The sequence below is a fragment of the Amborella trichopoda genome, chromosome 9 (genome assembly GCF_054954075.1).
Source record: "Amborella trichopoda isolate Santa Cruz 75 chromosome 9, AtrichopodaSantaCruz75HAP2 v2.0, whole genome shotgun sequence".
NCBI lineage: Eukaryota > Viridiplantae > Streptophyta > Magnoliopsida > Amborellales > Amborellaceae > Amborella > Amborella trichopoda.
This window is the reverse complement of record NC_142344.1, coordinates 36,790,669-36,814,987: the sequence shown is the minus strand read 5'-3', so window position 1 is coordinate 36,814,987 and position 24,319 is coordinate 36,790,669. Positions and strand designations below refer to the sequence as shown.

The 24,319-nt window shown below is 37.4% G+C and overlaps 1 protein-coding gene across 8 annotated transcripts in view; it reads right to left on the bottom strand.

Moving 5' to 3' along the window:
* The window catches only part of LOC18425699 (ATP binding microtubule motor family protein), a 79,539-nt gene that overhangs the window by 14,392 nt on the left and 40,828 nt on the right, over positions 1-24,319 (bottom strand). For 5 of the 8 annotated variants that reach the window (XR_002279520.2, XR_016040545.1, XM_011631094.3 and 2 more), the window contains 9 exons: positions 9,477-9,591; positions 5,057-5,117; positions 4,762-4,943; positions 4,219-4,410; positions 3,565-3,633; positions 3,366-3,434; positions 3,108-3,222; positions 2,759-2,886; positions 66-134 (listed from right to left, as the gene is read on the bottom strand). Coding sequence is in view for 6 of the 8 variants with exons in the window: in XM_011631094.3 (XP_011629396.2) it covers positions 66-134; positions 2,759-2,886; positions 3,108-3,222; positions 3,366-3,434; positions 3,565-3,633; positions 4,219-4,410; positions 4,762-4,943; positions 5,057-5,117; positions 9,477-9,591 (1,000 nt within the window). In the remaining 2 variants the exon portion in view is untranslated. The remainder of the gene's footprint in view (positions 1-65; positions 135-2,758; positions 2,887-3,107; positions 3,223-3,365; positions 3,435-3,564; positions 3,634-4,218; positions 4,411-4,761; positions 4,944-5,056; positions 5,118-9,476; positions 9,592-24,319) is intronic. The other 3 variants (XM_020662148.2, XM_088846502.1, XM_011631095.3) reach the window with 2 other exon arrangements.

Sequence of the window (24,319 nt, the reverse complement as noted above, 5' to 3'; positions counted from 1 at the left end):
TATACATAGGCACATCCCTAAATTATAAAATTTGCTGAATATCAAACCAAGACAGTTTAGCTAACCTTATTGACTTGTTTCTCAATGCCATGAATCATAGCACCGGCATCAGCAATTGTATCAGAGGTCATCAACTGGAAACACAATATATAAACTTGAATATGAAAGTAGCAGTTTGTACAACTAAAAAGTAAATGCCGTTCACAAATTACAGAAGTTCACAACAAACAATAAAAAAGAGTGCTATCAACAAGGTCAATATGTTACTTTTTAATAATTTCGATAAAAACTTCCATCATCAATTGTGTAAGTGGTCCTCAACCAGAAATAAAAGGGAAACTCTACTTCATGAAATGAAAACATAATGAAGTATGAATAGTAAAAAGCAGAGCTTTTGCCATCAGAGGGATCCATGAAAGAAGATGGTCATTTTTGTTGGACCATCATGATAGCAGATGGGAGATCATTGAGAGGCAACCTAGGGGATTTGGGACTAGCAGAGATTTCAACTGAGCAGGATGTCATTGATAAGTTCCAATATTCAAGAAAGCGGATGCGGCTGCCTAGGCGGTCTGGGCCTTAGCCGTCTAGGCACCCGCCAAGGTGGGCACCGAGGAACAAGGAAATACAAACCCCCCCAGCCCAACCCAAAAAAAAAAAAGAACAGGACTTTTTATGAATGAGAAAATAGCACTTTGCTTTTATCTAAAAAAGTTGTCAATTAATAATTAAGAGTCCTTGATGATCACACATGGTGCGACCTTTGTACACCCAACGATTTCATATATGATAGAATTACTAATCTGTCCTTATCCAAAAAGATATAATCGAATGCACAATTGAGTACAAATTTGTAAATAAAAAATAGTTCATCGGTAAAATGGTACTTTATTACATTCTCAAGAAATGATAAGAGGTCTAAAGTAGTGCAATAAATGGAACGTGTAGAAGTGGACAAGAAATAGCCAACTGAAGTGAAAAAAAAAAAAGTTGGAGTCTTTTTCTTTTTAGTACTACTCTTATATAAATATTATTGATTAATTCTCTTTTTATTTGTCCCCTTCTTGTTTGTCTTTTTCTCCCTTTATTTTATATGCCCTGTAATTATTATTGTAATTATTAGAGAGAGGAGGGTATTAATTATAGTAACTTATAACTAACGGAGGAAACAAGGGGGCAGCCTTGGCTGAGGCGCTAGGTGCCGGCCTAAACGGGAAGGGCGCCGCCTAGGAACAAGGATGCCCAAGGCACCCGCCTAGGCGTTTTGGCTGCCCCGTCGACATAATCTGCCAAGCGGCCGAATTTTCAAACACTGATGAAGCCTAAAACACTAAGAGAGGGGAGAGTGGACCTTCATTAGATTTCTAGGGAAACTAAACAAACATAACGGTGACAACATGGATACAGGGAGCTTGGCTGCAGGGTGCCGATCCACCCTCAGAATCTTGCACATGTGATCCTGGCAGCGAAGCTCAATCATAACTCTCTCCCCCCCTCCACCCCATCAAGAATCTCAAATCCGATCATATGACGATCGGAATCCCTGACTAAAAGGGATCTGGAATCTATAAAAGGGGGATCACAACCCTATTGAAAGTGCGGCTCAATCCTGGTTTCAAGGATATCAATCCCAAGGGGAGTTCAAATATTTTGAAACTTTGAACTAACTTCTTTGATTTTTGCGTTGACTTCCTTTCTAATAATTTTCTGGATAATTACCACCTGTAGATGACTTCTTCTTTTTCTGTTTCCATAATCATGGATTGCATTTAGCCAACCCCAAACGATTGGGATAAGGCTTGGATGATGATGATAATCGTGGTTTGCATCATTGGTTGAAATCCGGCAAGCCAACTTGGAATCTGCTTGTATGGTCATGAATCAGGGAATCACATTGATCGTGCAAACCGGAGTATTCATTATAGTGAATAACCCGGTTCATTGTATAGACCTGGGCAATTCTTATGTTTAGTTCTTACTGTGGCCGTACAATCTCACTTTTCTCAAATTTTATGGGAATTTTAAGATATAAGATTCTTATACTACAAGTGTATATATAATGCAAAAAATGTGGATGACATTTTTCATTTTCTAAATATCACTATAAAAATAGAATAGCACACACAAACACATGCACGTGCACACATGTATAAAATAAAAAGCTTGCCGCTCTCATATGCATATACTATATTTATCAGGCCGCTTTTGTGCCTCACATTGAACAGTGCTATTATGCGCTTCCAAGGTAGGGAGCTTCAGCTATTAGCCGCCTCCTGGCTCCAGTATCTCCAAACAATTATGGATGGAAACCAAATTTAGGTCCTAAAAACCTACTTTTGTGCTCATATACATCCTCATACCTCAACATGAATTCCATAGTAGGTCACTAGAATGTAAAACATGTGAGTGCATACCAGAATTAGAGTTATAAAAGGTGTCTTGCTGAACCCAAAATTTCTGAAAAGTCATTTTTTTGAAGTCTACAAAACAATACTTTCTGAAACAATACCGAGAGAGAACATTTATAGTTCACTTGTGACAACAATGCCCATTTGGTAAAAGCCACAAATTCACATCTCTAATCGAATTTATGGCTTCAGATTATCCTCTGTTCAAACTTGATAAAAGACATTCCAAAGCAACTCAGTGCTGGGAAACATTATCATGCAAAAGACAAACTAAACAAGATTGAATAATTTGAAGCATAGAAGAAATAGGACAGAACAAAAATATCTAGAATCATATCAATACTATTTACCTTTGACGACTCCTGAACTACAATGTCTTCCGCTATCCACGAAGAAGTTGATAACATAGAAGGAACAAGCTCAAGACTACACATTTGAGCTGTGAAATCCAATGGCTGACAATGTAATGGACCTGCCTCTGCAAGGAAGGTATGTCGAGCAATAAATAATTAACAGGTGCTAATAAAGGACAGGCATGGTCCCAAACAGTCCATGAGAATACATTTGACAAAAACAAACAAAAAATGCAGAAGTCTGGTGAAAGCTCATTCAACCAGCCCTCGAGAATGTATCCGATAAAAAAAAAAAAAAAAAAAAAAAAATGCATAGGTCTTGTAAAAGTCCTCAAATCTTCATTACCTAAGATCTCATCTGTTACATTGTATTCCAGTTCTTCTGTCTTATACTTTGGGTCAAACAAGGTCCCAAGTTTCTGACATGCTGGATCCTCCACTTCTTGACATTTTTCTGCAATCTAAATTGCAAAGGTCCCAGGAGTATCTTGGATCAAGTAACATCAAGACAAGCTATTTTGCATTTTGCCTTCCAATTAATACAGCACGAATTTCCCACTTCACAGAAGTACGTACATAAACAACAAAGGGCACATCGACAAACCTGATGTCTTTCAATGTCATATGCCATCCGACAAGAATTGTCAACTCTCTCAGTATTCGCGAACTGGAACTGGAAATACATAAGATACAACATGAAATAACAATTTTAACACAACAAATACAGACATACATTTTTTTCACAAATAATGTTGTTATACAATGATCAAACAAAAAATATTTGGTGTTGGCATGTTCATGACCTGATTTTGTTGTTCTACAGTATCTTCGATCATCAAACTTTCAACACCTACAGTCTCAGAGATTCTCAACTGCAAAATACAAGGTACTTTTATTTTATAAACAGATAGCTTGGACAGCTAAAAGGACACAAGGCAACAAGATGTGAACAAAAAAAAAAAAAAGCTACACACACACGCACACGTGCATGCACATGCACACACACATGCACACACACAGCGCACACACACAGTGACAATGCTGTCTTTGGGAGGCCTCATGAGGCACCCACCCAGACTGCCATTATCACTGGTTGCCTGGGCTGGGTTTCCGCAATTTTAAAAACAGATTACCACAAAAGGATCATGCACGTAATTTCTGTCGTGATTTGAAATTTTTCATAGGGGAGAACAAATATACATGTTAGAAGAAATGCATGTGCCTATCAAAAGATGCAAAGTAAAAATAAATCCACCAGTGAATATAATGAACCAGAATCTACATAAAAGCCTAAATGGTATCTCCCGAAAATCTATTGAGAAAAAACTTTGACAAGGAAATACAAAGTTTGATTGTGCAAGATCATTATAACAAGAAACAATACACTGAATCCATCCACACTATTCTATGCCTTCAAAGAACATGAAAAGCACCGGGTTTTGAACAATTTAACTCACCAAGTGTGATGAGCATGCAACTTTATATGCATCAGAATCCATATGAACGATGTCAGGAAAAATATTTGTCGAAGATAGTTTCCCACAAGAACAGCTATCCTTTAAATCTTTCAAATCTTTGTCCAGTTCATGACAATGAATCTTTTCTTTTTTGAGGCATTCATTGAGAGACTGGATTACATTTTCAGAGACCTGTCGCAAGATATACCAACAAATTAAATCACCAGGCAAGTATCGAATATCACCAAAATGACCTCACTTCAATTTGGACAAACAAACTTAAGAAAGCCAGCATTCATGAAAAAAAAAGGGAAAAGAAAAACAAGTGGTCACACTAGCCAAAAGAAAGTGCCATTAACCATAATAGCTAAAACGTTACAGAGAACAATCACCACCACAATAGTGACAATGCTAGAAAATACACAACAATAATTGCAATAACAAAGCCAAAACAGGGCCACAGCTGCTTTACTTTTCCTTAAATTCCATAAGAGACCAACTTGCTAGGGCAATACATAGCTAGAGGAGAATTCTGATTACTACCACAAGCTTTTCCTTGTATTCTTTCAAAACATTCCATAAGGCCTTTGAGAATGCCTGCAGAACTTGATAATCCTTTTCTCTCCTTTTTAACTCAAGGACACAACCAGCATTTGACGGTGAATTCTCATGTTGCATCACTCTATCAGGTAGGTCAGTACATTCATCAACACCTCGGGGCTTCTCTAGAAGAGTCACAGTTTAACAACATCACAGCCAGTGAGTATGATCACCATAGACCAAACAGCAAAAAAGCCTCATCACCAAATAATTCAAACGGACAATGAATTTAGCTTACTCTGGGTAAGAGAAGCTTCCCCAGCGACTCCATCTCCAACTTTGGCATGATTTTCACAATTCTGAAAGAAGCAAAAGCAGAATTAAAATTAACAGAAATATCATCCAAATGAATTTAGTTATGCACTAAATTAATAGTCAACTGAGTTGATCTGTGCACTTAAAATATGATCATCTAAGCAAGTTCCGACCATGAACAACAAGGGAAACCCAAAATACAGGATAGACATAAAAGAAAATCCGAGCAGGTAGTTTCTTTTTGCAAATCACGGATTAACAGGAATAACAGTTCTGATACAGAAATATCAAACAATTTACAGTAAAAAGTATGTATAGGACTACAGATGGCAAATTGAGAGAGGGAGGGGGGGGAACCCGCCAAGGACAAGCAGAAGCCCACTTTGGATCCCTATAGTGCCAGCCTGACCCAAACGACCCTAGTCAAGGCCTGCTCCAACCAGGCTGAACAGATAGATTCAAAGGAAAAAATATTGGGGAAAATGTAGGATTGGGCCAGGCCGACCAGCCATGGGCCAGGTCCAGGCCTGACCCTCGGGCCTAATTTTGTAAGCCAAGCCGAACGTGCCAGGCAGCCAGCACTACTAAGACTAATGGACAGCAATGAGTTCCTAATTGGTACAAGTTAAATTCTGGATCTTCTCTCTGGAATAAATGTGTGCTTATGAATTAAGGTTAGTGTATTACTCTATCCATGCTGTAAAAATTGGTAGCAAAAACATATGGACCCGGTTTCTATGCGGCCAAGCCTGCATATGTAGAAATGTGGGCCTATTAATAAATCTATTTTTGAGATGGATTTTTGGACTTATTTTTAAAGGATATGTAATCTCTAACATGGAGATCATGAATATGAAAAAATAAGTAAAGTTTAAAAAGTAGAAATAAAATTCTAGTAAGAAAACATTTGGACCGCTAGGTTCCATGGTTTTTAGATGGAACACCTACTTTCATCCATCTTTAAGATGGATGCTTACACTTTTTGGACTGCATATGTAGTCATGCGGTCCAGCCCGCATGAAACAATTTTCCAAAACATATTCCAGATCCCAACTACTACTAAACTATGCAAACAAGAGGACACTAGGTCATACCAGTATGCAAAAACTCAGCCAAGGTTCAAGACTCAGCCCTTGCCTCTCAGAGTAACTCATGGGTAGCCGAGTGGACTCGCCAAGATGTGTACGAGCCCAAAAAGAGCTCAAAATTGCAAAACAAATTACAAAATGACAATGTCAAAAGATAAACAATTTATAAAAACTTAAAGTAACGAAAAAATAAAAAGTATACAAAAATAAAAAATATGAAACAAAGAAGGAATAGGGATCATCCGTGAGGGAAAAAAGGTATGCATTTAGAAAATTAGGGATTATTCGTGGGGGAAAAAAGGTATGCATTTATAAAATTAGGGATCATCATTGAGGGAAAAAATGTATGCATTTATAAAATTGATTTATAGCTTGAAAGTTGCAACAATTCAGAAAAATCCCAAAAGCAAAAGTAGAAAAATAGAGCACATCATAATAAAAAACCACAGATCAACATAAAAAACATAAATAACTTAGGGAAACATTGCTCCCATAAAAATAAATAAACATCATAGGGAAACATTGCTTCTAAGTTTGCCAATACAACTCGCCTTGGTGGGGTGTCGAGGCCAAGTAACTCCGTCTAAGATTGAGCCAACCAAACCAAGTTTCTAAACACCGATCCATATCACAATGTATTCTAGATTGTAAGCATGTGCACGTAACAGTTCACAGCCTCTTGGAAGCCATGGCATCAGACTTGCAAAATCTTATTTAACATATAAAATTAACTTACAATATCAGTCAGTCTTGTGATAAAATTGTTATCCATGGAGCATAACCTTTCATCCATATCTTCAACGATCCAATATAGGTGGTTCAAATTGCATTTCAAAGAACATCGGTTAACTGGCAAGGCTATTTCTCTGTATTCCATAAATTTTCTATTTTTTTACCTAAAATCATAGACTCATACTATGAGGTATAGGCATGAAATAGTGATGAATGTTAGGACTAATTATGGTGTTTTGGTCAAGGGGTAAAGCTCATCATTTTTCAAGTTTTACACTCCTCAATGATTGGGATTCACGTGGGATCCTAAAATTCTTAGACTTTGATGAGGGGTGCACAAATAAGAGAAAGTGGAAATTACGTTAGGGTTGTGATTCGATGAGGGATCAGAATCCTTTATGGAAAGTTTACAAGATTAGGAATGGATCATGGCCTCGATTTGATAGGAACTTTTAGGATTTTAGGGTTCACAATTATTTAAATAGTGGGGTTAATAAGTTGAGAAGAGACATCGATTATGCATTATTAGTGATTTCCATTATGGTACCCACGATGTGTGTTGAGAAGCTTCTCAAACTACTTTAAGCAGAAATTTGTCGTTGTTGGTTCGATCATGTGCATGCTATAACGGCTTTCCAAGAATAAAATATTAAGGCCTCAATCAACTGGTATCAAAGTACGGCTTTGATCTGTGATTCTAAGATATCATTTAGAAGAGAAGTTTTTGCTCCAAATCAAGATGGATATTCCAAATTGCAATAAACTGTCACCAAGTTTGCACAAGAAGTAGATCAACTCACACATTATGTGCAGCTCGTACAAGAGCATAGAAGGATCTAAGGAATTAGATAGGAAGTGCACAAGATTGATTGCTATGGAGAAAGATTAACCGTCAACCGGCATTTTCAACATGGGGCCTAGGCATCAATTGGTTTCCATGATTATCATGGAAAACCTCTATCTTCACCATCCACTTTGGAAAATCTGGAACCCGTAGATTCAGATCACCACCAATATTTGACGTGTGCCCAGGTAAAGATTTAAGCTTTACTAACAATTGAATTTTAGACCGGCAAACTGATTTTAAGGAAGGAGTCATAGGCAAACACATATATAATGAAAAGCTGTTTGAATTTGATATTTTTGTATTAGTAACTTGATCTCCGTATCTTGGTCAATTTGTTTAGGTGTTCTCACTATCATTCATACTCTTAAAGCTAACAAAGAAGAAAACTTAAAAAGAGTCTGGATTTGAAGCAGAATACGTCTCATCGATGTTTAAAACTTGAGGATAGATTCTTTCCAAGTGGGAGAGATGGATGCAAATGCTATATGAGGAACACAAAATTTTAAGGGTATCCCCAAATTGGTCAGTTAAAATTGCATTGCCAAGATCTTTAAGACATGTATGAAAGCCATTGCGATTTGTTTTTCATAATTTTTCTATTTTAGGCCTCTAACCTTGTACACGGTATAGGCATGAAAAAAATTTGAGACCACTTAGGGTTTTTTTTGCATTATATAATTGTCAATTGGTAGATTCATCATCAACCAAGTAATATATTCCCTTGGTATTTGGGTTTCATGAGAGAGACCTAGAATTGTGTGATTCTGACGAAGGATGCACTTACTAGGACAGGAAATTGTGGAAATCAGGTTAGGCTTGTGATTCTTTGAGGGATGGGAGTATTGTGGGGAAGTCTACAAGTTCAGTAACAGATGGAAGAAAAATTTGATGTCATAAATTAATTCTCTAGCTACTTTGTGCAGAATTTTGTGTTTGTTGATTTCCTCTCTCGCATGCTGTTTCCACAAATAAAACATCAAAGCCTGTGTCATTGTGTACTCACAAGCCCATTATTGCACGAAACATGGAGAAAATATCGTAACAGAATTCTAGGTGGAGGGAGGATGAGAAAATGCCTCAAAGGCTACAGGAAGATATCAGATTAAGGGCCCTTAAAACCATGAACTTCGTATTATATAGATACTGAAGATGATTGTATAAAAAGTACACCCGATTAAAGAACCCCACATGCTTGCTAGGGTAAAACAATTTTGAAGACCACAGGTAAAGAAATGCTTATGGCAAGCTCATAATAAGTTTTCAAACTGATGAGCATTGATCCTTAAGTGTTATGCCTAGTCCTTGGGAGCAGCATTATCCAATGATTTGTAAATAATCCCCCATGGGTTTAAATTGTCTTTGTACACCTCACCCACACCATGTAAAAAAAGTTCTCAAGAAATCATTGATGGACCAACTGTCGACAGACATGCATGGCAAAACAGATGTCTTATGAAATTCAAAAATCCAATATGGCTTCTGATATAATTCACAGAAAAATCTGTATAGATAGGGCAATGGAGTTCCAGGTAATTTGACCAATGCGTCCAAGGTTCAACACCTCACATTTCAGTTTTTCTTTTTCTTTTTTGTTTCTTTTTGCTTAATGAAATGGATCAAGCACAATAAAGAAAAACATATTGATGGCAAACTTATTCAAGCAAGGACTACAACCGAATAATGTACAGGAGAAACCAATGCTTAGTACTATCGTATTATATAAAGAAATCAAATACCATAGAAGCCTCAATCTTATTGCCCTTCCTTCGCTTAGGAAGCTCCAGCTTTGTCAATACCCCAATGTGCCTCTTCTGGCAAGATAAATTGAGTCCATCTTCAGAATTGTTGTATCTACAAATAGAAATAGTATCAACCGATGAAAAAAAGCAGGTTTGGCAAACAAAACTTGAAACAAACTCCCATTGGAACTATAACATGATGAAACAATATAACATGAAAGAAAATGGATAAAAGCTATACCATTCCATGGGAGTCCAGACAAAAATGTATCACCTAACAACAACCCACTATAATTTAATAAAGGAACGAGAAAAACCAATCCCTCGAGCCCACCAACTAGTATTTTTAGGCTTATATATAGTCAAGATTTCCAAAAATAAATAATATATAGTCAAGATTTCCAAAAATAAATAGATATTGTGTTAATGAATAATCAGCTCACAGCCAAAAGAATAACCACATTCTTAGGGCATTGGGGATAGTATCTGAGAAACAATATAACATGCAAGAAATGGATAAAAGCTATACCATCCCATGGAAGTACTAACAAAAATGTATCATCTAACAACAACCCATTTTATTTTAATAAAGGCACGAGAAAAGTCGATCCCTCGAGCCCGCCAACTAGATTTTTAGGCTTATATATAGTCAAGGTTTCCAAAAATAAATAGATATTGTAGTTTATAAAAAAAATAAATAAATAAACAGATATTGCGTTAATGTATAATCAGCTCATAGCCAAAAGAATAACCGCATTCTTAGGGCATTGGGGATATTATCTGAGAAACAATATAACACGAAAGAAAATGGATAAAAGTTATACCATCCCATGGAAGTCCACAAAAAAATGCATCACCTAACAACAACCCATTATATTTTAATAAAGGCAGGAGAGAAGGCAATCCCTAGAGTCCGCCGACTAGTAGTTTTTGGCTTATATATAGTCAAGAATTCCAAAAATAAATAGATCTTGTAGTTTATCAAAAAAACAGATATTGCGTTAATGAATAATCAGCTCATAGCCAAAAGAATAACCGCATTCTTAGGACATTGGGGATAGTATCTGATGGAGATCCAATTGATTCAAAATTTCAATTTTTATTTTCTGAATTTTATTTTTAGAGATGTGGTTGTTATAGCTTACATTTTTAATTAGTAGTTAGCTTTTAGTTGTTAAGCATAGGATTATTTTTCATTTAAGACTTTATTAATTGGTTTCCTAGTTTAGTTGGGACTTGGGAGTAGATTACGTAGGTGCCAAGAGAGGTCCTATAATGATGGTGTACTAGGATGGCAGGACTTGTTACTATTTTTATGGGATTTAGTGATTTCCTAGTTTTATGGGATTGGTGGACCTAGGAAAGAAAGTAGGTGTCTAAGACATAAAGAGGAGGGAATCATGTGAAGTTCAAAATATATATATATATACATCGGAAGATTTCGTTGGTGCATGATCTTGAGAGATAGAAGATATTCTTTTTAATTTTCATTTTATTTTTCCGTGATGGCTTGTATTAAAGGGAGATGCTTCCCATGAGAAACATTATGTTAGAGTGAAATTTATCTTATGAAAAGAAAAGAGAGCTTCCTCTTCTCTTGCTCTACTTGCTTCCTCTTCTCATGTTCTACTTGTTGGTTTGATTTGCGCTGCATCAGTATCCTAGTCATTTATTCAGCCGTCAACTTCCCTGTTCCAAGAAAAAAAAATGCCAATTATGTTTTTTAGATTTCTTGATATTCATTTCCTTTGGTGCATATGTCAGAAATATATATATATATATATATATATATATATATATATATATATATATATATAGAGAGAGAGAGAGAGAGAGAGAGAGAGTGAGAGAGAGTTATTTAACATTGAGTGTATGACAGACCTGAGAAACTATAGGAGGAAGTGACTTTCTGTTTTAAAGGTGCATAGATTTTGCCCATAATATACAACAGATTTTGCAAATAAAGGCATTGGGCAAGGGCAATTACAAAATGGTAAAATCAAAACATAATTGATATAACAATGACAAATATGCTACCAATATACAACAAAACGATAAGATACAAATATAAGACAATAACACCCCCATTAACCTCAACACTCCCACAAAACCCAGATTTCAACCCATCCCAGATGTTGAGATATGACCCTATGAGACCTAAACCCTTAATATAGCATCATAAAACAACGGCTTCATGTGAAAAGGATGCCGCATAGAACTTAAAATGTTCAAAAATGCAAGACGGCCAAGGGTCCAGGTTGCCAACATATATATATAGATATAAGAAAAAGATCATGTCAGCTAATGGGTTTATGGAATAGTCTCAGCCCAACGGTCTAGATTGAATTGGGGCTAATCTGAAGGTCACGATGTCACGTAGTATTTGTATTTTAATATTTTTTATACAAATCCAAATCACATAAAATTTGGGGCATCCACTCTTCTCATCAATGTGCACCTGATAAAAATATTAAAAAACTAATTCATAAAAATTAAATGCACCAAAGTTTCAAGTGATTTGGATATGTGTTTGCAAAATCGAACCGGAACAGTTAACCGGAGATGGGGGCGAGAGTGGTTAGAACCGGGACAAAACTAACCAAGGCGGTTAACTGGACGAACCGGTCAAGTAGACTTATTTTTTTAAAATGAGTCAAAACCCCCAAAAAAAATAAAAAATAAAAAATAAAATAAAATAAATAGAAAAACCTAAATTAAGTGTATACTATCACATTACATATTTTTATCTTACAAAAAAAAATTGAAGCAACTTTTTATGTAAATTAATATTTGAATACTATGGAGATATGCAAGACAATTTATAATTTGATATTAATACAATTGATGAAGTTACAAAGTCCAACTAACAATGGCTAATAGTAATGCGAGTGGCGAGGGAGATCATGGTACTATTGTGTTTCGCTATCAGGGTTTACAGGGCGAAAAATCTGAATAAGGCCTGGTGGAGTCTGTAATGCCACAATTGTGCCCCCTCGACAATCAAGAACATTTCCCGTGGTACCCCCTTGGCCAAAGTCTCCAAGACTCATTCAGCCTTCGTGGTCTCCCTCACCCTGTTCTGAGTTGTCCTCACCTTGTTTTGTTTTACCTTTACCCATGTCTATATTATGACCCTCAACAGTTTCAATATTGTCATCGTCATGAATAACCAGGTTACGGTGCTGACTACGGCTTCGTCTCTCCCTTGTAAAGTAGCTGCTACGCCTCAATGCATGGACTTCCTCTCAAGTTAATCTCATTGCATCTTCCTGATCTTCGGGCACTGCATCATGTTGCGCCCCTTCACATTCCTGGACGATTGGCCTTACCAGTCGTTTTCCATTGTCCCATCTATCTCCTCGTCATCCTGCGCCTCATCTTCATCCTGTGCATAATCGTAATAGTCAGTATGCATATCCATTTTCATGTGTCCTTCATTGGGTGCTGCAATATTGGCATTATCATCCATATTGGTAATTGCCCCACTAAGGAAAACCTGGTCAAGTAGTGGGGCCCTTTGTGATACCCACTCATCGGTGAGGTCTATCCGGAAGATGCAATCAAGGTTAATCGGCATGTATTATGTGGGGATCCTCCTTATATGTCTCTCTCAAATTTCAATTTGTAATGTATTTCTATGTTTGTTTGTGTCAGCACAATAGTGGATGATACACAGAATTCTAACAAAGCAATTGCAAAAGATTGCAGTTAGAGTTTTGAGTCAAACAGGTGCTTCCTCGAAATGTGAGAGAAACTAGAGTACATTTCAATGGATACACGCCCCGAGGTGGAATAGGTCAAAGACTCAGACGCTGCACAACTAGTCATCATCTTTGTTTCAAATGGGCCATGATTACTCATGTTAACCAACATCATATCATCATGACATTGTTGCACATCCCTTGTTAAATAGTGGAGAATGTGAAAACATTCTTGAGAAAGTTCTTGTGTAGAGGTGGTATTTAGTCACAAGTTCCATTTATTCAAGTGGATGGAAGTTTGCTAAGCTAAGAAGTCAGGAGATCATGGAAACATTCTAGAGAAAGTTCTTGCGCAGAGGTGTTATTTAGTCTCACAAGTTTTATTTATTCAATTAGGAGGAAGCTTGCTGAGCAAAAATGGGAGCTTGGGTTACAAGTTGTCAAAGTGATGGAAAAGGCTCTTACTCTCAAGTTGTTCTGACGATATGGAAGCAATCTTGATGCCTTTGGAGAAGGTACTTTAAGGGTAAAATGGGTGCCTGGAGGCTGGGTTATCTTGACGGATATCTGCAACAAACAAGAATCAACCATCTTCAACACTAATGACACTGGATATTGATCCAAAAAGAACATCAGGGATTCTAGTTCCTGAACTTTTGAATCCCATTATATGTTTACTGGGCTTGAGGTGTCACGACCCCGCCCCTTGACCCCTGCCATCCTATACCGGAGGGCGACAAAGTGCAGGATCATAACCAGAGGTTGCGTATGTCACTCAGGTGGGAGTGGCATCAACACGTGTTTAGAGTGCAGAATCAAAGCAAACCACGAGAAATAAGTAAAAACTCATCCATCAAGCACTGAAAACAAAATAAATTAAAACCATTAAACTTTCACTCAACTCCAAAAGTCTTTACAATATAGTTTAAGGCTTATAAGCCTAACATTCATATTATACATTAAAACATTATAATGGCCTCGCCATAAAACACCTACTAAACAGGAAGGAAAATCCCTGACAGGTCCGAAATCCAAGCGCCTGCTATCACTGGTCTGCCACTCGCCACTTGCGATCAAGCACTATCACTCTACATAGAAAATGAATGGAGTGAGCAATAACCTCAGTAAGTAGATCATTGCCCTTGCATTCCCGTCTATATGTATATGCATAATAACATGCCCATAGTTCATCAGAAATCACATTTGCCTCACAGAGTAAGGTCAAACATCAGAGTACTTATAAATAAAGAGGATAAGATTCAGTTAACGGAGCATTACTTGTTTTCAAGATGACATCTACCTTATGCATAACACAATTACAGTCAGATGTTCATGCAGAATACTGCATTCAGACAAGAAGAATAGATTAAGTTACTCTTGAAGTAGAAGCCACATGAATTAGGCTAAGCCAATTCTGTAACTTGAGACTTCTACCCTCATTCAGGAGAGAAGATAATGACAAGTGGAGGTCCCACTTCATAATATCCTTACTCACGCACATCCCCAACGCATTTTGAGGTTTTTGATAGGTTGAGGCCTTGCAAGACACGACCCTCTCTTGTGCCCTCAAGCGAGAGGGCGTTACACTACCATTGAAGGACCCAATGCGTAGTGCCCATGACAATTTGGAGGGCGCGACCCTCCCAGTTATTTACAATCACATCTCGACTCCACTCCTATCATAGGAGTCGAGGTACAGTTTACCCAACTACCAATGGGGGACCCATTGCGTAGTGGCCATATCACAGAATATTAGTTTTCATATAACAGAGTTAGAATATTCACTACCAACGGAGGAACCATTGTGTAGCGGTCATGGCATGTATAACAGTATCAATATAATTGAATCACAGTATCCACTACCATTGGAGGACCCATTGCTTAGGGCTCATTGCACATATCACAGTATTCATATAACAAAACCCCAGTGTCATAACCACAAGGTGACAGTATCAGCATCACATGATACCATTATCAATATCACAGAATATCTGTATCAGTGTCACAGAGTAACAGCATCAGTATCATGTTATAACAATTTCAATGTCATGTTATAACAGTATTATATGATTACATTATCAAAGTCACAGAATCTCAATGTCGATGTCACATTTCCTGCAATTCCAAGCAGTGACATCCAATCAAAAATAGGGTCATTACTTTCAATTCATTTGGAATTTAAAGATGGTTTCAAAACCAATTTTACACTAGACACAACTATCTTTCAAATGGGGCAGGTTTGAAAGCAATTGGACCTCGTTTAACCCTTCAAAAGTTTGAGAAAATGGAGACATTCCATCAGCAATCTGTTATACAATAAAAACAGTGACATGTCTTTAAAATTTACTCCATAACTCACAATCAAGAAGAAATTTCAAAAAGTGCTCAACATGTGAATTTAAGCTTACTCATGAACCGTTCAAATGACAATGGTTTGGAAGAAAATGGACCCCCTTTGGTCAGTCAAAATCCGTGGCGATAAAGGCATTAATTCTGAGTTTTATAGAAAGCTATCCACAGTGACATATAATCACAATTAATCATCTAACTCTCAAATTAAGGAGGATTTCGAAAAGTGCTAAACATGTGGATCTCAAGCTTACTCATAAATCTTTCAAATGGCGGTGGTTTGAAGGAAAACGGAATTTAGTCGGTCAAAATTCATGACATTAGAGACCCCAGTTCTGCATTTTTAATAAAACTGTCCACTGTGACATATTGTCATATTTTGAAGTATCACTTTTTATGCATAAAGAATTAGAGTAAGATTTGAACATGAACATCGAAATAGACTCGAAAATATTTCCAATGGTTGCGGTTAGAGGCCATTTGGACCTCGTTTGATTATTCAAAGACCTGCCACAAGAAACCCAAAAGTTCCTGAAATTACACAGTATGCACAATAAATGCCTCAAGGATCATGTACAAATACCCAATTTACAGTAGATAGCAACATTAAATCAGTTCAATTTGATTTAGTCATACATAAGCCTGTTTTCCCAGATTTTTGTCAGTCATGAGCCCATTTTTAACATCAAAACATTCATATAACAGAGGCATCATTCAGTAGCATGGTAAATAAACCATTATCATACACTTGCACTATATCACATTTGTATACTTTCAATTTTATGGTCTTACAAACTTGGTGGAAAGGGTAGTAATCCACTTACTCAACCAACAATGGTGCCCTCCAACCTTTCTTCCACAGTCCTTCAACTCCAACAGTGGCTGCTCCAAAGTGAGGGAGTGAGCTTCCCAAATCTTGTCTGAGAGAGAGAGAGAGAGAGAGAGAGAGAGAGAGAAAGAGAGAGATGAGAAGGAGTGAGAGTGTGAGAAGGAGTGAGAGTGAGAGGGAAAGAGAGAGAGATGAGAGCTGAGGTGGTTAAATGGGTAGTGAGAGAGGAGATGAGAAATGGCAACAAGCCACCTCCAAGTGCCATGAGAAGAGGGTAAGGTGGCAAGCAAAGGATGCCACTTGGAGAGGAAGAGAAAAAGGGAAGAAAAAGAAGAAACGAAGAGGTAGTCCCTCATGTAGTCCCTCATGGATTACCCGACACCAACCGCCCTGGCGATCTAACCCACTCTTCTCTATTTTCTTCTACAACGCCCACAACGGCAACATCCTCCTTTGGCATGCCTTCTTCATCTAACTTCTACTGCCGCGCGCGTCTTCTGGGAAAGAAAAAACTCGGCCTTTACATCATCCCCCCTTTAAAAAGATTTTGTCCCCAAAATCGTCAGTTAATCAAATAAATGGGGGTACTTATCCCGGATCTCATCCTCTCGCACCCATGTTGATCCTTCCCTCGAATGATACTGCCATGAAACCCGAACCAAGGGAATCTCTTTGTTGCGCAAAACTTGATTCTGTCCAGTATCTCAATTGGTTGTTCAACATAAGTTAAGTCTTCCCTGATTGGGATTGGCTCATATTTCAAGACATGGGACGGATCGGGTTGATACTTCCTCAAAAAAGAAATATGGAAAACATCATGAATATTGGCCAACTTGGACGAAGGCCAGTCGATATGCCGCGACTCCGATTCTTTCTAATATTTCAAAGGGTCCGATGAATCGCGAACTTAGCTTTCCTTTTTTGTCGAACCTCATAATTTCCTTTGTTGGCGACAGTTTCAAGAATACCCGATCACCTACTTCAAATTCAAGGTCCCTTCGGCGATTATCGATATAACTCTTCTATCGACTCTGAGCTGTTTTAAGCCTTTCTTGAATTAGGGCGATCTTTACTGATGTTACTTGAACAATTTCCGGCCCTAAAAGTCTCCTTTCGCCGACGTCATTCCAACACTAGTTTCTTTTGAAGTCTGTAACACAGGCACTCAACATATCTTCTAAGGTCTGAATAGCCCTTTCTGACTGGCCATCGATTTGGGGATGAAAAGCAGTGCTAAAGGTGAGTCTTGTCCCCAAAGCTGATTGCAGACTGCTCCAAAACCTTGAAGTAAATCTAGAGTCCCTGTCAGATACAACACTAACAAGTACTCCATGCAACCTTACTATCTCCTTGACATAGAACTGAGCCAATTTATCTAGGTATAGGTAGCGTGGACCGGTAAGAAATGTGCAGCCTTAGTTAATTGGTCCACGATAACCCAAACATTGTCATGTCCAATGCCTGATCTTGGCAAACCGGACACAAAGTCCATAGTGATGTGTTCCCACTTCCATTCAGGCACAGGCAAGGGTTGTAACAGGCTGGCAGGTCTCTAGTGTTTAGCCTTTACTTGCTGACGGGTCAAACATTTGGAAACAAATTGTGCCACATCCCTCTTCATGTTATTCCACCAAAAAGTCTTCTTTAAATCCTGATACATTTTTGTGCCTCTTGGGTGTACAGTATAACAGAAGTGGTATGCCTCGTCTAAAATGGCCTTCTTTATATTCTCACCATTTGGAACACATACACGTTCTATAAATCTTAATAAATCATCACTGCATACAGAGAAATCATCCTTTCTTTCTTGCTTTAAGTCTTCCAAAATTTTCCTCAGATGGGGGTCTATCTTTTGTGCTACCTTGATCTGTTGAAAGAGCAGAGGTTCCACCCTTATACCTGCAGTAATTCCTACCTCAGAACTAGAGGGTAAAGTCAGGCGCCACTCCATTGCATCCTCTATCAGTTTCATTTCTTGGGCTCTCTCTCTCTCTCTCTCTCTCTCTCTCTCTCTCTCTCTCTCTCTCTCTCTCTCTCTAATACAAGATTTGGGAAGCTCACTCCCTCACTTTGGAGCAGCCACTGTTGGAGTTGAAGGACAGTGGAAGAAAGGCTGGAGGGCACTATTGTTGGTTGAGTAAGTGGATTACTACCCTTTGCACCAAGTTTGTAAGACCATGAAATTGAAAGTATACAAATGTGGTGTATGTGATAGAGTGCAAGTGTATGATAATGGTTTATTTACCATGCTACTGAATGATGCCTCTGTTATATTATTGTTTTTTAAGTTAAAAATGGGCCCATGACTCACAAAAATCTGGGAAAACACGCCTATGTATGACTAAATCAATATGGAACTGATTTAATGTCGCTATCTACTGTAAAATGGGTATTGGTACCTGATCCTTGAAGCATTCACTATGCATACTGTGAAATTCCAAGAACATTTGGGTTTCTTTTGCCAGGTCTTTGGATAATCAAACACGGTCCAAATGGCCCCTAACCGCAGCCATTGGAAATATTTTCGAGTCTATTTCAATGTTCATGTTCAAATCTTACTCTAATTCTTTATGCATGAAACGTTATGCTTCAAAATATGACAATATGTCACTATGGACAATTTTACTAAAACTGCAGAACTGGGGTCTCTGATGTCATGGATTTTGACCAACCAAATTAAGACTGTTTTCCTTCAAACCACTGCCATTTGAAAGATTTATGAGTAAGCTTGAGATCACATGTTTAGCACTTTTCGAAATTCTCCATAATTTGAGAGTTATATGATTAATTGTGACAATATGTCATTGTGGATAGCTTTCCATAAAACTCAGAATTGATGCCTCTGTCGCCACAGATTTTGACTGACCAAAAGAGGTCCATTTTCTTCCAAACCACTGTCATTTGAACGGTTCATGAGTAAGCTTAAATTCACATGTAGAGCACTTTTTGAAATTTTTTCTTGATTGTGAGCTATGGAGTAAATTTTAAAGACATCTCATTGTTTTAACTGTTTAACAGATTTCTGATGCAATGTCTATATTTTCTCGAACTTTTGAGGGGTTAAACGAGGTCCAATTGCTTTCAAACCTTTCCCATTTGAAAGATAGTTGTGTCTAGTGTAAAATTGGTTTTGGAACCATCTTTAAATTCCAAACGAATTGAAAGTTATAACCCTATTATTGATTGGATGTCACTACTTAGAATTGCAAGAAATGTGACATCGAAACTGAGATTCTGTGACTTTGATAATGTGATCAGATAATATTGCTACTGTTATAACATGATATTCGTTATAACATGATACTGATACTGTTACTTTGTGACACTGATACAGAGACCCCAGTTCTGTAAAGTGATAGTGCCCAGTTCTGTAAAGTGATAGTGCCTGACAGCGAGTGGCAAACCGGTGATAGAAGGCGCTTAGAGCTCGAACATGTCAAGGATTTTCCTTCTTACTTAGTAGGTGTTTAATGGCGTGGCCATTATAATGTTTTGATGTATAAGATGAATGTTAGGCCTATAAGCCTTAAACTATATTATAAAGACTTTTGGAGTTGCATGAAAGTTTAATGGTTTTAATTTATTCAGTATTCAGTGCTTGATGGATGAGTTTTTATTTATTTCTCGTGGTTTACTTTGATTTCGCACTCTAAACACGTGTTGATGCCACTCCCACCTGAGTGACATACGCAACCTCTGGTCGCGATCCCGCCCTCTGTCGCCCTTCGATATAGGACGGCAGGGGTTTGAGGGGGGGGCTCGTGACATGAGGTAATCTTTGTATGAACCTGTAGAGATTCTTTGGTGTTTTCTGTTTCACTTCGGAAATGGTTTAGGAGATCAACCTAAAATCGAACTAAAATAATCAAGAACAATAGAATTAACCCAAAATAAAAAGAAATTCAATTTGTATGATAAAAGATGCACTATTTTCCTCCATTATTACAAATACAACTACATCATGCACTTAATAAAAATAACTAAAAAGATCGAGCAAAAAAAAATCAAGCTAAAGATCGAGCAACATTATCATGAACTATACAATACACTTATTTTATTTTTTTGTTAGAAAAATATATAACATTAAAAAAACGAATATACATATATAATTTTAAGGAAAATATCTCCATAAACGCCATTTTCAACTTTCATTTCTTCTTAAACCCAAAACTTCAAATCCTATCTTCTAACCCCCCAAATAACTTTTCCTATGTTTATTCCAAATTTTCACCCAAACAAATTAGAAAAGACACCTTTTTTCTAACTCTCTCTCCTCATATGTTTCAATCTCTCTCCTCACGTGTTTCTCTCTCTAAACTACCCATTTTCTCAGCTTCTGGAGTTTCCGGCTAGGTCCCGACAATCATCTGTGAAAACCTCAAGGCCCTGAACCTCTTGAGAAACAGTCTCAGTTTTCCGGCGGTTGGAACATTTTCCAGCGGGTCAAGCCTTAAAGTTTCAAAGCCCTGAACCTCTCGAGAAACATCTTTTTCTAACTCTCTCTCTCCTCACTTGTTTCAATATCTCTCCATGTATCGAGAGAGAGGGTTTCCTTTGAGTTGGTATTCCTTTTTCTGCCAGCCACTTTCTCTCTCTTATTCTCTACTTCATTATCTCTACATTCCCTCCCAAAATCCTCTTCTAAGGCCGCATAACCTGTTGACGTATTCTCTCTACTCAAAAAATAGCCAAATTTCAATCATGTTTCCCAAATACACGCCTTCTTTCTCACTCTACGATTCTCCAGAGATCCATTTCACATAGGCAAGATCGTTGGTTTCTAGATGAATTTTGGTCCCTATCATTTGAACCAGGCTAGACTGGTTTTCGACCATGTCAAGAACAAGTGCACATTTCTTTGGAATTCCATGATCAATTCATATTCCGATGGTCCTTCACCTGAAGAAGCTCTCTCTCTCTACATTCAAATGCTTAGAGAAGGTGCAAAACCCAATAAATTCACATTTCCTTCTCTTTTAAAGGCCTGCAATCTTCGATCGTCTCCCCTAGAAGGCAAACAGATTCATTGTCAAGTTTTAAAGCTAGAGAGAGGAATGGATGGGTTCATTCAAAGTACTCTTATTGATATATATGCCAATGCGGGGTGCTTAGACTATTCACGCCAAGTTTTCGATGAAAGTTCTCAATTTAATGTGGTCTGTTGCACCGCCGTCATTAATGGGTACATTCGATTTGGAAGCTTAGACAAAGCGAGCCAACTGTTCAATGAAATGGTGCAGAGAAATGTTATTTCTTGGAGTGTCATGATTTCTGGTTATGTTCAGATGGGTAGACATAAAGAAGCTTTCACTCTCTTTCATGAAATGCAGCTTGAATACATCAAACCCAACCAGGCAATACTTGTAGTCGTGCTTTCGATATCATCTTCTTTGCGTTTTCTCTGTCTAGGCCGGTGGGTCCATGCTTACATGATAAAATCCAGGGTTTCAAGGAATGTGGAGCTCTCCACTTCAGTGGTTGACATGTATTCAAAATGTGGGGCATTGGAAATGGCTCTGAAATTGTTTAGAAAGATCCCCACAAAAGTAGTTGGTTCATGGAATGCTATGATCTCTGGCTTGGCCATGCATGGCCATGGCCAAGAAGCCATTGAGCTCTTTCATGAGATATAGAGAGAGGGGTTTGGGAGGTTTATCAGGGCAGAGAGAAAGGGAATCATTAGGAGAGAGTGACTTAGAAACAATGTCTTTTTCAAATTTGTTTGGGCACAAAAGTTAATAAAAAATAAATAAAATATGTTTAGGGGCTTATGAGATATAATAGTATGAATTTCTATGTAGTAAGATAGGTTTTGCATCCTTAGGTCAATGGAGAAATGAAAGTTCAAAATGGGGTCCATAGAGATATTTCCCTACATTTTTTGTCATATTCATCACAAAAAACATATTGTTTAAAAAAAAACATAATTTTAGTGAAAAACATAATTTTATTAAGAAAACCTAAAATCCAACCAAAATCATCAAGAACAACAGAATTAACCCAAAATAAAAAGAAATTAAATCCCTACGATAAAAGATGCACTATTTTCCTCCATTATTATAAATACAACTACATCACGCACTTAATAAAACTAAGTAAAAAGATTGAGCAAAAACAATCGAGCTAAAGATCAAGCAACAATATCATGCACCATATCAGACACATTTTATTTTATTTTTAGAAAAAATATATACTATTAAAAAGAAAGAATATTTTTTTTCTCATTTTCCTCACAAAAAACAGATTTTTATAAATAAAAAAATGAAATTTTATTCAAAAACAAAAAATTTTCAGAATCCCTAAAATCGAGCCAAAATCATCAAGAACACAGAAACTTTCGAGTCAAAATCAACCCCCAATCTTCCCTTTTTTGAACAAATTGAAATAGGGATATGATAAATACTTCGATTACGACTCAAATGCCCCAAATTTCATGAAGATCCATTCAATATTGAGAATGCTCTTCAAAAAATGGCGGAAATTTCAGTTCATAAAATTTTCATGAAAAAAACGCAGAAAAAAAAAATCCATATAAAAAAATTTATGCGATAAGAAATCAACATACCTACTGTATTTGACAGATGAAGCCTTGATAATCAAAATGCACAACTCAGTTCGAAAAAAAAAGAACATTAGATCGATCAGAAATTATTTTTTTGGATCAAACACAGTTCTTCGAGCAACAACATTTCGCACCGAAATCAACCTCCAATCTTCATCTTTTTGGACAAATTGAACTAGGGAAACGATTAATGCTTCAATAATGATTCAAAGCCCTCAATTTCATGAAAATCCATGCGATATTGAAGCTCAAATTGAGTAAATGGCGGAAATTTCAAAGTTTTGAAAATCCGCTACTTCAATCCGCAAAATCTCATTATTTTTCGATTATTTATTCTAGATTCAATGTTTTATGGACATTTTATGGTCTTATACAGCAATAAAACACCGAAAAATACAAAATATGCCAGAAAAAGTGCCCGTTTTAGCGACGAACCGGTCCGAGTAGTAGAAACTAGCATGTTTTTTATAAAAACCACAGGTTCGAGGTCTAACCGGTCAACTTTGGACCCAAAATTGTTTTGAGAGATGGGTTAGACTATTGGTACTACTAAACCGGGCCTAACCAGACTCGGAACGCTAGCGGTTCCGAGCTAACTGGCCAGTTCCGGTTCAAACAGGTCGGTTCTACGAACAATAATTTGGATTTGTAGAAAAAACTTAAAATTCAAATACGAAATTCAACAGTGACCATTGGAATAGCCCATATTCAATCTAGGCCATTGGTTGTTTACTATAGTTGTCAGCTAGCAAGCTAACGCCATATTTTCCCACATATAAATATCAAGACGCAACAACACTTCTTGCAAATGATTGCCTTTCCACTTCATCAAGTAGATAGGAGCGCAACACTTTTTATAAACGCTTAGGATTTATATATTCAAAGTCTGATCATAAGCCAGCAAGAAGTTCAAATCGTTCGTTTGCTTTTTTACCCTGTAGTTTTCTCGAATATCGCATGCATCGTATCACACGCTTCTTCAACTTCGGCTTTGACAAGACTTAGCTAACGACAAAACTTGTTATGGGTTTGCTCAACTTCGTAGACTGAATGAGCCAAAGGGATACTTTCGTTCTATAGACTCCTCACCGCTCGTTGCCAATGGAGGCACAAAGCAATCCCAGTGAGTTCAGTCGTTAGCGCAACGTCAAAGCCAGTAAACTACAGGTCGAAAGCAACAACCAACGGTTAGCACACAAGCCGTTGCACTAACTGACATCTGTTTTCTTACTCGTCTTCGTTGGCTTGAAAGCCAAGAAGCAACGGTTAGCGCGAAAGCCGCTGCGCTAACGAAATATATATATATATATGGAAAAACCTAAAAAACACCTATAAGCGAAATGGTAAAGTGTTTCGCCTCCATCACGGACAGTGTTCGCAAAACCGTCCGGTTAGCTCA